General features: G+C 34.2%; 2 protein-coding genes across 3 annotated transcripts; one reads left to right on the forward strand and one right to left on the reverse strand.

Moving 5' to 3' along the window:
* Positions 1-59: 59 nt before the first annotated feature.
* LOC147558788 (P-loop containing nucleoside triphosphate hydrolases superfamily protein) lies at positions 60-3,739 on the reverse strand. 2 transcript variants are annotated; one of them, XM_086660458.1, is made up of 10 exons: positions 3,413-3,739; positions 2,771-2,858; positions 2,489-2,670; positions 2,272-2,376; positions 2,114-2,191; positions 1,738-1,879; positions 1,550-1,620; positions 1,329-1,425; positions 665-879; positions 60-484 (listed from the first exon to the last, which is right to left on the reverse strand). In XM_086660458.1, exons 3-10 carry the CDS (start codon positions 2,654-2,656, stop codon positions 212-214), a joined length of 1,149 nt encoding a protein of 382 aa, XP_086516584.1. In that variant the 5' UTR covers positions 2,657-2,670; positions 2,771-2,858; positions 3,413-3,739; the 3' UTR covers positions 60-211. The 2 variants fall into 2 exon arrangements, with proteins under 2 accessions (XP_086516584.1, XP_086516585.1); XM_086660459.1 differs by having other exon boundaries at positions 3,394-3,556.
* A 10,065-nt stretch (positions 3,740-13,804) lies between these two features.
* On the forward strand, positions 13,805-16,276 carry LOC147558789 (Glycosyltransferase family 61 protein). The gene is made up of 3 exons (XM_086660460.1): positions 13,805-14,448; positions 14,532-14,612; positions 14,765-16,276. The coding sequence occupies exons 1-3, from the start codon at positions 14,238-14,240 to the stop codon at positions 16,042-16,044; spliced, it is 1,572 nt and encodes a 523-aa protein (XP_086516586.1). The 5' UTR covers positions 13,805-14,237; the 3' UTR covers positions 16,045-16,276.
* Positions 16,277-17,340: the final 1,064 nt, after the last annotated feature.

Here is a 17,340-nt window from a genome sequence, read left to right on the forward strand (position 1 = left end):
ACCTGCTTTTATCAAGAAAATAACAATATAGTTTTACTAGATTGAAATGAGAGGAAGAATTGAAGGAAACTAGGGTTTCAATATAAATAGCAAAAGAAACACTACATAGGTAATAAAATCTGTGGCAGTGCCAAAAGACAATTGTTTACTTGAAGAGGTTCTTCCATCTTTTTACATGTATTCAAGCAAATTAAAAGACAGTTGAGATAATTCAAGGTTGAGGGTCAGATAACGGGTGGATATCACCGGGGACGTCGTCAAGGGTGAAAGGACCGAGTTTACCCATTCTAAATAAAGTGAGAAACTTTTTCGATACCATCATACGAGCTTCTTCCTGTTCCTTGTTTGGAGATATTTTTAGTGCTTTCTGAAGTGCCATAAACTGCGTATCTATTAGACACTCCATATCATTTTCGTCTTCCAAATTACCAACAAAATCTGTAAGAGTGATGTATAATGCACACTGAACTTCTGTCACGATATCCTACAGAAAATAGAAAGCAAGGCGAACAGATCAGTTTCATAGCTCTGCAAACATCAGGCGAGAAGAAATACTGTGAGAGCCAATCTATACAGTATTGAAATGGGAGATGTTCTTGTGAAATCATCATAGGAAATCAACTGACTATAGACAAATGAAATTATTCGAACAAAAAAGCATTACCTCAATGTACCGAACATCAGATTCATTCAACTTATTCTTTCGTCTTGGTTGAAAATCTTTAGGCCCATCCTCTTTGTCCTTGGTCCCATATCGAAGGGCTTCCATTCTTCTATTATTCAAGTGTTTCCAGTGGAGGGGTGTGCTTCGATTGTTTAATATAGCTAGCAGGTATTGAACTAGACGTTCTTCTCCAACCACTGAATCTTTGACTGACCCTGAAATCGGTGAATCATAGTAGCATTTCAGTAACTAAACTAGGAGAATCTTAAGAACTAATATTGACAATCGAAGCCACCATACCAATAGCATTAGCTTCTTACTAATATATACATATAGCAACACAAAACTGTTTACAGGTTCCCATGGATATCATGCCAAACTCATCAACTTACGGCCATTTTATAGTTGCGCTATCTTTACATGATAATCAGGATAAACACTAGGAGATAGCTCATAGCTCTTCCCATTTGTTTGTTTTACACTACCAAACAAACAATAACTTGTTTATGTGAAAGCATGTAAGACGAGTCACACACTAAGAATACGAACGAGAGAAATATATGAAATAAGTTAGTAATTACATTTTAATACTTGCAGAAATTTAAACAATCACGAGCTATGGGAAATTGGGAATAGATGAAGATAACTGTGATAAGAAGAAAACCTGTAAGAGCAAGCTTTAGCCCAGTCTCTATATCTGGGATGCTTGGGACCAGTATACCTGGGGTATCCAACACATATATGCTAGGCTTGTGTGCAATCTACATATTCATCAGTCGAAGTTAGCCCGCATATGCAATGAGAATTGGAAAACTTGAGGTAAGTAATAACTATCAACATTATATGCTGGAATGTAATAAATTATGAGCATCAAATGAAGTACACCTTATATCCTGCAATATCTTGAGTTACACCTGGTAGAGGTCCCACGGTAGCTCGTTTAGTCTTCTCCTGCGCTATGAAATAATTTTGAATACATTGCTCAAGACAAGATATGATACTAAAAATCAATTTTTGCTGGTGAGATAACAATTATAACCATGAGAGTCTACACAAAAGACAAGCTACATTACCAGGAAAACGTGCAGAGGCAATTTGGTGGATCGAGTTAATAAGCGACGATTTGCCAACATTTGGAACACCAACCACCATAACAAGCAGTGTGGGTTCCCTCGAAATAACTTCCTTCAATTTCAGCTCTACGAATTCCAGCAGCTGTGATGTGATTAATACATATTAAGAACTCATTAAAAGAGAAAAAGGCTGGTAGATCAAGTCCATAGTCAATCATAAAGCATAGGACTGCAATAGTTTATCATCTTCAGGTAATAAAACATAAGATATGGCGTGTGTAAAAGTCATATTTACTTTGTAAGTTTATAACTGTGGAGAAAAGGAAATGATGAAATGTTATCTGCAGGGTATGAAAAAAAGTTGAATACTACTAACCTTCTTGACGGAGTTTCTGCTGTGTGCATTAATTGTAACACAATCTTGATTTTGAGATTCAAAATATCGAGTCCATCGCTGTGAAATTCGGAAAGGGTATATGAGCAGAAGAGAAAGGATCCAACAGTGAAGTGAAAACAACTTGTAGTTGTACTTACATGCATTATATTTGGATTGGCCAAGTCCTTCTTATTAAGAGCAATTACTCGTCTTTTGCTAGAGAGAACAGTCTGAAGATCTCCATTTACAGATGATAATGGAATCTGGTATGGTTACAAAGTTTTCATCAATGGGCCATTCAATTTGTAATTGTAAATCTATAAAAGGTTAGAGAGAAGTTAAGCTATGAGTCCGAATAAGAGGGAGACGACTTACACGAGCATCGCGAACTTCTATAACAATGTCAGCTAGCTTGAGACGGTCACGAATGGCACGAGTTGCGGCAGCCATGTGACCGGGGAACCAGTTGACGGGTCCACCACCCATGTTGAACCCCATCTCTCCCAAACCTTTCTTCACTATCCTTCCCAAACCGGTGCTCATCTTTTCTGTCCTAACTACTCCGAAAAAAAGAAAATTGTCTTCTATTTTGTTTAGCTAACCTCTGTTGTTTCTTTGAAGGTGAAACTTGTACAAGTTAAGGGTTGTTCTATATACCTGAATCGAGTGTTGAATATGCTGAAACTAATGTCTGAATGAGTTGCTCATAGCATTCAGTCAACTAGCTCAATAAAGATGTTGCTCTCTGAAAGTTAACAAATAACAGAACATCGTAAACCCCCGGACTTAAAGAAAGTTGAGATAACTATCAAATGAAGCAAACTTAAGTATTTCAATGACATTCACGAAGCTCCCTTCAATGCAACTTGAACAAGTTGGGAACGTTCCAAGTGCCGAATATAAATTATAGTGTCCTTAATGAGCCTAGTTCAATAAAGGTATTGCTGTGTGAAATTTAACAAATAACAGTAACACTTAGAAACCCTAGGTGTTCAAGAAAATTGTTTACACAGATAAATACCCAACCAATACACCAAAATAAGCAATCTAAGGACTGGGTTTTTTATATCTTTCTAACATCATGATGCCAGTGTTGGTAATCCAGATTCTAGGGTTTAATAATCAATATTAATACTTTTTGAGATCAAGTGTGGTGAGAATTTTCAGTTTACTAACAAAATATTCTTTTAGGCGTTTCCACAAACACTTAAAGAACCATATTGATATGATTATCATAGAACTCGTCAAATGAAAGAGAACAAGCTTATAAGACGCCGAACTTAGATGAATAACCTTTACCTTAGAAAATGGAAGAACGAGTTTAGCTTCCCTTCTCAGCCAGGTTCTAATGATTTTGGTTCTGGTGTTGTATTTTTTCGAAACCCTTTGAGCAAAAGGGTTTTGTTTTGGGGGTTTTGAGGAACAAGTATAAGAAAGGAAAATTGACACAGATTGGGACAATGGGTCTTGAGAAATACTACGGGCACTCCTTCCTTTTTTTGGTTACACTCCTTCCTCTTGTCGAACGAAGTACTTTATCTTCAGGATAGAAAATTCTTTTACAGTAAGAGGTCCACTACTTCTCGGTGTAATGGTTGGACGTCTCCTCCGTAACACGCAGATCTCGATCCTATCGAGGTACAAAACCAAAATTTATTGAACTTGAGTAAAAATAAAGTTAGTTGGATGTTAAACTCTTTAGGATGGTTGTTAAGAGACTGAAATCAGACAGTTAATAGTGTTTATTCAGTTCATGAATCATGATGTACCCTTGGATAATATCTTCATGATGATATATGCCTTGTAATGACTATTGCTGTTTATTTTTGAAAAAAAAATCTGGATAAGTAAGTTCAATATAGGCACATTATTGAAAAGGAGATTGTATCTAGATAATTCAATTATATGAATTCCAAAAGCAGTGCCACCAAAGAAATGTAATGGGGTAAAAATTATATGTTAGTAATCATGTTATTTCTAAAGAGCGACCCTAAAATAGGAAATAAAACAAAAGATGGAAGTTATGATTTTTTTTTTTTTTTTGAAATGAAGTTGAGATAGATGAAGAAGAAAAAATAGGGGAAAATAAGACACAGAAGAATGACACTAACATGAGAGCTGAAGTGCACTAGAAAGAAACAATCATGAGTTGAACTTTTTGAGAACTACATGCCCTATTAGTATTAACCCATTCTTTCAACAAAAAAAAACCCATTTTCCTCTCAACAAAAAAAACCCATTTTCCTTTTCTTTCTTCTTCTTTTAAAATTTATATATTATCATGGATTGCTCTTAAACATGAAGAATTGGGTGTTTATGTGACTTTGGAGTCAACTCAACTGCTTTGTCTGTTTTGGGCTTGGAGTGCCCTTGCTTGTATCTCTACGAATCTCATTAGGTTTCTCTGTTGTCTACGGTAATACGAGGGTGCTTGTAGAAATCCATTTAACGACAAACTTGTTCGCCCAACAAATGAGGATGTTGGACATCATTTGTCACAATTAGTTTCTACAAAAATCTTGGACATTCCAAATCAAAATTTTGGACATTTTTGTTAGATTAGTCGAAAGAAAATCCTCAAAAAATAGAATTTCAGAAAATGAATTATGGAATTCGGAGCTCCGGCATAGACCCCGCTCCGTGGAGTGTCAATAATCTAACATCTCATGTCATTCAGAATCTTCAAATTAGCTTGGGATGATTATTGAGTGTTGTTGAACCAGACATAAACTTGGTATTTGTTTAGTTAAGAACAGCAAGGTTTTGCAATTGCATAATTTGAAAGGTTGTTGAATTGCAGATATAAAATTTTGAAAGGTTGTTAGTTGTTGCATGTTGTGTTTTGTTTTTTTCCCTCCCCAAAAGAGAATTTATGGAAAAAACAATAAATTCCATCTATTGGATAATGAATGTTCAAGTGGAACATTCTAACCTTCTAACTCCTATAATAGAAAAAAGTTCTTCCACAAAACAGTCCTAAATATCTCGTAAAAAAGGTTGTCGTTTTAGAAAAATAAATATATGTTTCAGAGTACGTACAAAAACTTTTCAGTGGGAGAATTTGATTTTCCTCGAGCCTTCACCACTTATTATTTTCATTATGCTGCCATGGTGGTGGTGGAAGAGATGAATAATTTTTTTTTTTTTTTAAAGTTACCGACGACTCTTGTTGCTATAGAGAGAATAAGAGGTGGAAGACTTGAGAAAAACGAAAAGGAAAACAAAGAAAATCCTAAATAGACATATATCCTATGCTGACCTGTAAAAAGAGAGGTAAAAAGCTTTCAAAGGATGCATTTCATATGGCAACCTAAATACAAAATGTCAAAGTCAGGGTGACCTAAAGTATAAGAATAAGAGCAGCCTGGATCATTGCTATTTTGACGTGTCCTATTATGTTTGTTCAATCCTATACGCAACCTAGTGCCATAGGTTTTGACGCACTATTAGATGTCACCATTAGTTGACAACAAGGGCGATTATATTAACAAGTCTATAAACTATTTTTGTGACATACTATTTTAGGTTTAAAATCTAAATCAAGTGCCAAATAAGACAGAGGTGTGCAAATAATTTGACGTTGCCGTGATGGTACACAGTCCGTGTGCTAACACAATATACACAAACAAGTCATGTCTACGAAGATAAATCAAGAGACATAAGAAGGCGCGATCAAAATATGTTGTACGATGAAAACTACCGATCATCTAGTTCGTTAAAAAGTTTTCTTTAAAATTTTGATATATTTCTTCTATAAACGGTCAGAATCGAAGAGGATAGATCATTCTTAATCAATTATAATTGATGATTGCAACAAAAATATTTGCTCAACAGCGCAGTATATCTTTTATAAACAAAATAGAAATATTTAAGATACATAAATAATATTGTTATAACATGTTTAAAAAAAACGGCAACATGTACTTCTAATTAGTTTCTCCATGATCAAATGGTAGGTATTCATATCCTTTACATAATTAAATTATGTTTTTTCGTAAAAATATTGTGTAAATGTCTTACGTCCTTGCACATATAACTCGTAAGAGAGCCATGAAAATATGATCACACAAAGAGGTGGTTAGCTCCGGTGCTCCATGTGTTCAAAGATATATTAAAGTCGACACAGCATTACCATGTATATTGGAAAACAATGTCAAATCAACAACAAATTTATTTCGATTTATCCATAATTTTTTTTTTAAAAATTAAACATGGTTGAAATAGACATTAGACAATAATGAAATGAATAGTCATAAAAGGTGGGTGTCAGTATGTTGAAATAGACTAACCTTTTAAGTCGCAAACCAACCCCATTATACTAAGAAATTGTGCCCCAATATCGAAGTACTCGGTATACACACCATGCACTTAAAAAAAATGCTACAACGGATACTTATCGACCTTCAGATTATATTAACTTAATTTTTTGGTCGTGTTTCTTCGAAACTTGATCTTATAAAGATAAGATTGAAGATTAACATAGGGAGAAGAGAAATTAAGTAAAGTTTAGTGTAATTTCAAAACATTTGATTCTGAATTTTGAGAGTGTAGACAGTTGCTTAGTTGCTTTTTAGGGTTTAAAAAATGTATTTTTTAGATCAAATTGTAAGGGATTGAAGTGGTGACAGGCATTTTCATTAGAATATTCTCTGGTTCCCCAGAAATGGATCATCTTGGAGATATAAAGTAGGAGCTTTAAAGATTTCTGCAAAATTATTTATAAAATTTTCTGTTTTTTTCTTTTGTTAATTATCTTTTAGTTCCCCCAAGGAATTCTTAATTGAAGCTAGAAAGATTCTTTTTTTTCTGATATACTTTTTTCTTATTAAGTTACTAGAATGTATGGGTTTTACGTTCTCTCTCCTGTGAGCAGGATATCCACCAAATTAGAAATGGTATATAGGAGGCTTCCTAATTGGGTGTGTTTTCTCGTCCACGTTTTGGATCCATTTCATGAAACCACTCAACTATGGAAAAATCAATGGAGATAGCTTGGAAAGGTTACATTTGGAAGCGAATCAAGAAAACTATGGGGTATTTCAACTTTTTTGCCTTCTTATCGGAAATATTGTAACAAATAAATTCAAGAATTTCTAATAGCAGAAGACACAGAAGAAGATGACATACTAATCCATAGGGGAAGCTTCTTATCTATGGATCTCTCCTCCAAAATAACTTCTAGGGCTAAATTTCTAGCTCTCATAAGTCATAAGATATAGGGTTTGCAACTCCGGATGATAAGAACGAGAGTTAGGGAGAGTAAGAGAACGAGAGAGAGATGGTAAGTAAGAGAACGAGAGAGAGATGGTAAGTAAGAGAACGAGAACGAGAGAGAGGGGGAGAGAAGATGAAGATCAGAGGGTAATGTCTGATCAAGTTAATTTTTGGGTTAAAAGAAGAATATGCCTCCCTAAGTCAATGTTTATTGCCTAAGTCTTTATTTTCCGGAGAATTTTCTTTATTCCCCAAAGCCGCAACCTTATTTGTTTTGTTTAAATACTAGGTATAACCCGTGCCTCCGGCACGAACACTTTCTTTGTGCAATTTATGTAAGTAAGTAGGTGGTGAGTTGAAAGAAAAAAAGTTAAAAGATGAGATAAAATTATGGACTAATGGCGTAACAAAAGAAGAAAGAAAGGTAATAAACTTATGCCCGGGATTGAAAAAATGTTAGGAATAAAAACTTTTTACGTTTGGATAATAGAAAGTTAATCGTAATGAAAAATAAATTGATATATTATCATTTCTCAATATCTAAAGTATCTTCTAATTACTAAGTTATGTCACTATAGAGAGACATATAAATAATTAATTAAGAGGATTAGGTATCTGACATGGGGAAAAAAATGGTAGGAAAATTAAAGGAAAATAAACCATACTTATTCGAGATTATAGCAAGACTCTTATGATAAGATACATTGTAAAAATGAACCAAATCTCTGTGTGTATTAATCATAAGCATAATATAATGAAAAGTGTATAGTAGAAGTAAAACTCTTGAGCCAAAACTGAAAAATTAGAAATACGTGTTAGAACTTCTTATGTCCAAATTTTTTTTTTCGAACATAAAATAAATCTGAATGACAAATAGATATAATTAGGAGTCTCACCTTTACATTCAGACAAAATATTAAATTTCCTCAATTTTAACTTACTCAAACATTTCAAACTCTCTTGGAAAATCGAATTTGGATGTAAATGAGACATCTCTTCCTCTAAACATAAATGTATTCCAAGTAAACACATTAGTTACTATGGTTGACCCTATTATAGCCATATGTACCCATTGAGGTGTAATAAATAACTAAATTAAGAAAGAAAACACAAAACCTTGAATTATGAAAAATATATTAGGTTAGAGATAGAACCAAGATGTATAGCGTTCGAAAACAAAAGTAGCATAACACAATTAGAGAATGAGCTAGATATGACCTGTAGAGTTTGATAACAGAAATCAATTTAGTCTTTGTGATGATACGTGTAAATCTACAATTGAAAGAAAATTGAAACATAATTTAGCTTGACCATTTGTCGTGATTGTTTTTCAATTGAAATAGAAGTAAATCCTGGTATTAATTATTTTCCCCATTTATGGTGTAAAAAATAATGGTGTAGTAAAAGTTGTTGTTACTAATGGGATTTGTAACTGAAGAAATAGGAATAAATCCTAGTATTAATTATTTTCCCCATTTATGGTGTAAAAAATAATGGTGGAGTAAAAATTGTTGTTACTAATGAGATTTGTAACTAAAATGTGACAATGGAGAATCATTTCGATGGAGGGTCAAGATTTATCATGGGACAACGGACGGCTAGATTTATCTTTAGTTTGTCTTTTTGTTTTACTTTGGTTTGTCCCAGTCAGCACTCAACATCCTATTTTATATAATAGATTGTTGTTCCTCTATTAAAACATGTTTATGAAATATGTAGAATGAATCAAACTTTTGCAAATTCTGAGTAATAATCCAAGATGATTGGGTGTCATCACGTGTTTTTTTTTGCAGACAATAGAACAATAGGATTCAAAATTTAATGGTGAGATTTCGTTATTCTCTGTCAATATTACTTTGATCTTAGCATGATATCTGCTTAAGTTAAACCACTAATGAAAGTAGTCTAAAGCCCAACAACATATTAAAAAGCCTAAAACTCAACAAACTTATTTATTTATACCTTTAATAATTCAAATTCAATAACCATGAATTTCACTTCCTCTGACCGAACCTGAGACCTCTAGAATTCTGGAGTTTATGTTAAAACTATCAAGCACTTGATCAACAAAGTGTTGACAAAAATGGTAAAATATCGAGTGTGAACAATTTTATATACTCATTTAAGAAAAGCAAAACAAGATGCTAAATTGTGAAAGATGTCAAATGCCACTAGCTAAATTAGCTAGTAAATGTGTGACTTGGTTTGGTCATGGTTATGATGGTTTTAATGGAATTACCCATTCCTAACTTGACTCCTTCTTTTAGAAAGTTCAACAATTCGATTATTGCCTATTATTTGCAATTTTAACTTATATATATTCTATATAATGTTGGATGAATTTACTCCTTCTTTTTAGCGTTTATCCTTTTTGACTTTTCTTTAGGTTAATTGATAATCAAATGCTTTAGATTATCAATGTAAATCACTATGAATTACGAGTGTTACTGTTTATTGTGATCTTCTACTCTTATTCTTGAATTTACTATTGGCCTTAGGAGAAGTAAGATTGGGATTGCATTGTTTAATTAATTAATTAATGGATTAGGAGTTAGAAAGTGAAACCATTTGATTGCAACCCTAGCAGCCCTGCCCCATGGTTTTTTTTTTGTTGTTGAAGACCCTGCCCCATGGTCGGATTGCTAATTGTATGTGTTGAATAGATACCAAACTTTAATTATTAGCCATTTATTTTGACCAGGATTTTCGAGTGGAATAATTTCATATACTATTATAATATGTTGATAGTGACCATTCTTTAGTAAGGTCAACAGATTTGCCTAGATTGACCTTTGAATCTATAATAATTATGTTTTCTTGTTTTTTATTATCAAAATTATTATCAGGATCAATCGATAAATTCAAATAGAAATAAATATCTGTGTCGTACATAATTTGAAAGATTAAAACTTCAAATGAAAACAATGAGTTTTTGACGAAAGTTGTACTAAAAAAAGTTCAAACTATAGAACTAAATAAATAAAAATTTGAGCTAGTGTATGACGAGTAAAAGAGTATCATGACAAGTTAAAAAGGTATGTGGCTCACGGCGTTAGAACACGACTACCATAAACTGTGGTTTATTTTTTTACATCTTTTGTTGCATCTACGTCTGCAACCATGTTATATTTATACATAACATAGGGGGGAAATATAGTCCTACGTGAGGTTACAACAATTTCAGCCCGTAGATCTATTCTTATATTATTTTGGTAACAAAGTAACTCAAAAACAAAAATGATTTTATGCTCAGCTCATATCTTGACTGAATTTCGATCGGGAGACGTAGACGGGTGGGATTTAGATTGAAAAAGTATTGTTTATGTCTTTCTAAACCTCGTCCGGCCACGTCAGCTTACTGGGATTTAGGCGCGAACCAGGACGCGCAGAGTATCACCCCTGATCCATAAACTACATTTGTATATCTATGAAGTTGGTTTCAGTTTGGCTTTCACTTTGTGAATAATTAGAAATGTTGCCCTACATATTTGTCATAAGCTCCAATTTGGTCTATACATTTGCCAAGTATTCCAATTCAGATTTGTTATTCATGCTTAACAACCAATATCTTTTTTCTTTTTTACCCTTTATCTTAAAAAGTTTCCTTCTCTGCCTTTTTTTTCTTCTTTTTCATCAAAAATTTCATTAGCGAACTATGCTAACCATCTAACGGCAACTATCCACTGAAAAATAATAAGTTTTGAAAAGAATTCTTTCTTTCTCCTTCCACCATTACCGTCATCTTCATCTCCCTTTTGAAGGACATAATCTTTCGGTCTGAAGGAGATGTCCTTCCGAAGGAGTGTCCTTCGACCAAAATAGCAATGCGTACAATTTGTCAGTTAGGATAACAATGATTTTATCCGGAAGCCAATTAGGGATCGCAATGCTTAGCTAGAAGCCGCTTACGATCGTCGGATCACTTCGGTAATCCGCGACTAACATAGACTGAATCCTACAACGGGTTACACCAAAGAGTGGTAGCTTGATCGGAGAGAGTTGACTCGTGGGAGCTTGCTTATAGATGGATATGATCCAGTCTGATAATGCCAAAAGGATAAAACGGATCTGGCTCGAAATAGAAGCCCGAAAAGTGGTAAAACCCACTTATAGGTTGTGCGGCCATATAAGGTGGGTGGGCCGGCCAGTGTAAGCCCATAATGGGCTTAAGTGGCCGGACACACCATATTAGGGTTGAAACCCTAATTCGGGTCAGAAGGAGTTCTGACAGTTTATCTTTTCTGGGACTCTTATTGAAACCTAATTTGAGTGAGACTCCTATTAGGGTTTCTCTGTATAAGGGTCATTAGAGTTCAGAAAAAGTTGTTGGATTCTTCTCAAGAGAAAACAGATTCTCTCTCACAATATACAACTAAGTGGAGAGATAGCGTTTTAGAGAAAAAGCTCCCAATCTATCTAGGGAGTCAAAAAAAGAATGGTTCTTCTTCTCAACCTTCAATAGAGTTGTAGCAGATAACAAAGAAGGGAGATCAAGTTATTTGTTCGGGTGTCTCAAGTAGAGGAGCTACATATGAAGCTCTCATCTTCGGGATAAAGGTGTTGAAATATAATTCGAGAAAAGGGAATCCAAGTATTCTCTTTATGAATCTAGTTCATTATTAGTTCTTGCATGCGATCCTCGATAACTAGTGTTAATCATATGATGATTGAGAATCCGCTTACAACATTAGTTAGATGATATGTAGTCTTAGAGACGTACAAAACCCAACAACTTTCTCTCTCTCTAACTTGAGACAAAAAACTACTCATAGTTCCTAATTTCAGTGAAATAATTCTACTTTTTCATTAAACTATGTTTATCTCTTATTGTTAATCTTCATAGCCTATAAAAATTTATTTTCAGATCCTTCCTCTCACGAAAGATTTGTTCGCCAAGACCTTCTTATAGGATTCTCGAAATGATCCATTGATGGAGTTTCTTGCGAAAGCTTGAATCTCTATCAAATCTAAAATGAGTAAGAGAAAAGATCTGGTAAGTTTTTTATAGAGAAAAGTAGTCTTACTAGAAACACGATCATAAACATCAACAAAAGATTTACCTTTTGAAAACCGAAAGAAAACCTCCCAAATATCTTTCTACTTTCTTTAATTGTTTTCATCCTTTTAACCAAAGACGGAACTACAACAAGGCCTGAGGGGGCCATGGTTCCCTCGACCTAGACGTAGTGGTCTGATGTACAACCATTATTCACAAGGATCACAGTATTAGTATAAAGAATACGCAAAATATAACAAGAAAGTTTTGAAGGCTTTTTGGTAGGATTGTGTTGTTATAACCTATGTGATCTGAGTTCTATCCCTTGAGACAACATGGATTTTAAATTGTGAACTTAGTTTTAAGACTTCTCTGTTTCTTTTTTAGTTTGGCTCCCTTAGTCTTTAGTTCTGGTTCCGACCCTGCTTTTAACAATTTGAAAATTCTCAAAATATTGTTCTTTAAGCCCACATTATGCTCTTACTCCAATCATTTTCTTCACTGGAAAAACTTTTCCAATCTCCTTTGATGTTGACCTGAAGATCTGGAGAGATAGAGAGAGAAGAAGATGGTGATGCTGAAAGGGGTGAAGAAGAAGAGAGTAAAACAAAAATCAAAGTTAAAATAAAATTATTACTATTATTATTATTATCTTCAACTGAAGGTCGACCAACTGCCGACGAGTAAAAACAGGAAGGGACAAGGAGGGAAACCTTTTAAATGAAGAGTGAAAAAGAAATGAAAATATTCAACCATAAATTTCACTAACAAAACACATAACTTAGGGGTTAAGTTGGCTTAGTGGACAAATATAGTTTCCAAATTTTCAGTCGGTCACTAATTTGGCAAAATTTGGGTGAACTCAATTTTTATAAATTCCTTTTGTTCGTAATTTAGAACCATTGGATCAGTATACAGTATCCGCGTCCAAAATCAATAACCAGCTGTTCTAACACGTGAATGGTCCCAAATGGTCCAAAAACGGATTCCATTTTTAAATTCCTTTATTAATGAAACCAAGGGCTCCAATAAAGATTAATTTCGTTTTGCCCCTCCAGATATGAGCAATACCATTTTGGCCCCGTCACACTAATAGCTCAAATATCTTCTTCCTAACTTTACCCTTGCCACCTATTTAATTATTCTCTTCCATCGTTTTCTTCTTTCTCTTGCCCCTCTCATCTTCCCTTTCCCTCTATCTTCTTTCACATGATACTGTTGACAGAATACTTATTAGAATAAAGAAAGTTCAGTGAAATAAACACTTTTTCAAGGCTTCTCAAATTATCAAAACATGAAAAAAAAGGAGAGAAAGTATAAAAAGAGAAGATAAAGAAAAGAATGTGTAAAATAACTTATGAGTAAAATTGAAAAGCAAATAAGAATTAACTTAGCCATAAAAGTTAAAACGATAACTTAAACAACATATGAGTGTTTAAAACGGTTAGTCATATTTGGGGGTGAAACTAAATTAACCCAATAAAGAGAGAAAAAATGGAAGAACTTTCTTCCTCAATTCCTTATTTTGCCTTTAAACCTCCAAATAAGACTCTCCTCCAATTCCCAAAAATAATCATCCTTTTTCAATACTCTTTCAACAAGGAACTACCCAAAGTACCAAACTACCCAACTCATAATCTCACACTCAAACACGCTTCTTTAGTTCTTTTGACCTTCTCCAACCCAAATACAGCCTTTAAATGACCACCCTATTGCACCTTTCTCTCTCATCCCCATTGCACCTTTCTCTCTCTTCTTCTTCTCCCAAGAAACAACTTGTACAGTAGTATATCTCACCCAGCTTTATTCTTTCTTCATCTTATTGGTATCAGTTTTTTCAGACTTACCCACTAAAATTTGAACTTCATAGCAATCAATACTCTCTCTCTCAGAGGAAGAAGAAGAAGAAGAAAGATGGCAAGGCCTCAACGTTATCATCATCACTTAATGAAGAAGAATAGTTTACTAGTTAAACAACAAGGAGATGAAGAATCACAAACTCTTATCTTTGAGTTTGGAAATATTAATACTATTTATCATTATAGAAGACCCAAATTTGTTTTTCTCTTCTTCTTAGTCCTTCTCTCTTGTTGCTTAATCTTTGCTCCTCAGCTTTTCAATCTTTGTAAGTACTTGTGTTTCTCTCTCTAACTCTCAAGGGTTTCTATTTCTCTGTTCATCTCTCATGCTCTTGTTACTTACTTGCAGATACTCTAGCTGTTGGAAATGATGGTTTCTTTACTGATTCAGCTCAGGAATATGTTCCTATTTGTTCTTCAGTTGCTTCTGGTTAGTGGGTTTTCTTGCTTTTTGAACTTCAAATCCTAAACCCCATTTTTGATTGAATCTAAAAAAAACCCATTTTAGATTGATTCTAAAAAACCCATTTTTTTCTATGAATCTGTGATTTTAACTGGTTTTTTGTTTTGGGTTTTATTTAGGTACTATTTGTTGTGATAGAAGAAGTATTAGATCAGATGTTTGTTTCATGAAAGGGGATATAAGAACTTCCTCTGTTTCATCTTCAATCTTTTTGTACTCTTCAAACAATATCAGCAATGGAGGAAGAAGATTACAGAAAAGAGATGGGTTTGAACAAGATGAACACTTGCATCATGAAAAGATTAGACCTTATTCTAGAAAATGGGAGAAACATGTGATGGATACCATTGATGAATTAGACCTAATTGTTGTGAAAAAATCGAAACTTGGGAAGAAGAAAGATTCAAATCCTTGTCAAGTAAAACATTCTGTTCCTGCTATTGTGTTTTCGACTGGTGGGTATACTGGAAATGTTTACCATGAATTCAATGATGGAATTCTTCCTTTATATATCACTTCACAACACTTGAACAAGCAAGTAGTTTTCGTTGTTCTCGAATATCATGAATGGTGGATTACAAAGTATAGTGAAATCCTATCTCAACTTACAGATTACCCGATTATCGATTACAGAAAAGATAATAGAACTCATTGCTTTCCTGAAGCCATTGTTGGTCTTCAAATTCACGACGAACTCACTGTCAATCGTTCACTAATGTCAGACAAGAACAAGTCTATCAGAGATTTTCGGAACCTTCTTGATTTGTCGTATAGGCCAAGAATTACAGGAATGATTCAATCTGAACAAGAAAAACTAAAAGCAGAAACTTCTTCACCTCAGTTGTTGAAACAAGAAGAACAAAAGAGACCGAAACTAGTAATCATATCTCGAAATGGATCGAGGTCCATAACAAATGAAGATTCAATGGTGGAATTAGCCGAGAGAATTGGGTTTGAAGTTGAAGTATTGAAACCCACTCCAAGAACAGAACTAGTAAGAATATATCGGGTTTTGAATTCTAGCGATGTTATGATCGGTGTTCATGGAGCTGCCATGACTCATTTCCTCTTCATGAGGCCAAGTTCCGTGTTCATTCAGGTTATACCTCTTGGAACTGATTGGGCTGCTGAAACTTACTACGGAGATCCATCAATAAAGCTTGGACTTAAGTACATTCCTTATAAGATCCTTCCGAAGGAGAGCTCTTTATATGGGAACTACAAAAAGAACGATCCGATCCTAATTGACCCAGAAAGTGTTAACGCGAAAGGATGGGAGTATACTAAGAAGATATATCTAGATGGACAAAATGTGAACTTAGATCTTCATAGATTTCGGAAGCGATTAGTTCGTGCTTATGATTATATATCAAGGAGGAACTTGCAGAGTTCATACTAGAATGCAACCTAAATCAATAGAAATTCATGGATAACCTTAAAAAAGAGAAAAACATCAATTCAAAATAGTTTTGGTTTTATTGTTTGGAATTTCATGCTCAATACAAGAAGAAGATGGGAAAGGTAAATGTATGTAGATATTCTTTTTGATGTACAAAACTAGTAATGGAACTCAAAATTTAGGTCAATTATTGTGTTTGGGCGAAATAATAATAACCAATTCTTTTTATTCATTTTGACTCGAACATTTTTTGTTTTGCTCCTTGCCAACAATTGCCCATCCTAGCTACAACCTTAAATCCAAATTACGAACTGTGGACGATGGATTTATAAGTAGACTATTAGCATAGCACGTGAACTTAAAGCAGTCACATTACAGATTGGTGCAAGATGAACAATTCATGTAGCGTCAACTAACAAAAAGAATTGTGGAAGGAGCGATTTATAGATAGACCATTAGCATAGCACATGAACTTAAAGCGGTCACAATGCAGATCGGTCCGAGATCAACAATTCACGTACCGCCAAACTAACAAATTTCGGTACTTTAGGTGTTTATCTAGGGTTTGTGTAGCCTTCTTTTTCCTCATTCTCTTAGTTGGTGACTTTAGAATTGTGCTTATCTTGAATCTTATCTTTAATGCAATTGACATGAAACTAAAGAGTAGGCATAATAGTCACATGAAGAGAAGTGAGAAGGGAACCCAACATTTTAGGCTTTAAAAAAAAGGTGATGTTTGCTGCAAATCAAAGTACAAATCTCCTTATATTATAGAGTTGTGCCCATGAAGGCCGGGACCCCACATGCCCATATAAAGTTGGCTCTCTTTTCTCTTCTCTGTCATATGCAAAAAAACAAATCAACCAATCTTACCGTTGGGTTCTGCAAAACCATATATATATATATAACACACATATATTATGTTAAAATAAGTAGTGACAATGCCGGAACATTGAATAAGCGTAAATGCCGAACTGGATTAACTGGTAAAGTTCGATGGTGACGCTACTGCTAAAAGGTATGTACGATAAATCCAACTCTGAGAAGAATAAGGATTGAATGGAGGGGCTCCAGCGCTCCAGGGCATATGTTTTTCCAGCCTATTAAGGGTTGTCTTCTCCTCTTGCTGAATGAAATGACCGAATTATTTCCTTGACAAGACTCTGTGAAGAGAAACTTGGTTAAATTTCGGGTTTGATCAAAATTTTGGTCATTTCGACCAAAATATCTCGAAATTTGATTACATTAATCAGCTTCCGCCATTCTTCTGACTGGACCAGAGAGATTGACTCGGAG

This window comes from Eschscholzia californica, unplaced genomic scaffold, assembly GCF_041429995.1.
Source record: "Eschscholzia californica isolate CP2 unplaced genomic scaffold, dmEscCali1.0.p SCAF_2, whole genome shotgun sequence".
Classification (NCBI taxonomy): domain Eukaryota; kingdom Viridiplantae; phylum Streptophyta; class Magnoliopsida; order Ranunculales; family Papaveraceae; genus Eschscholzia; species Eschscholzia californica.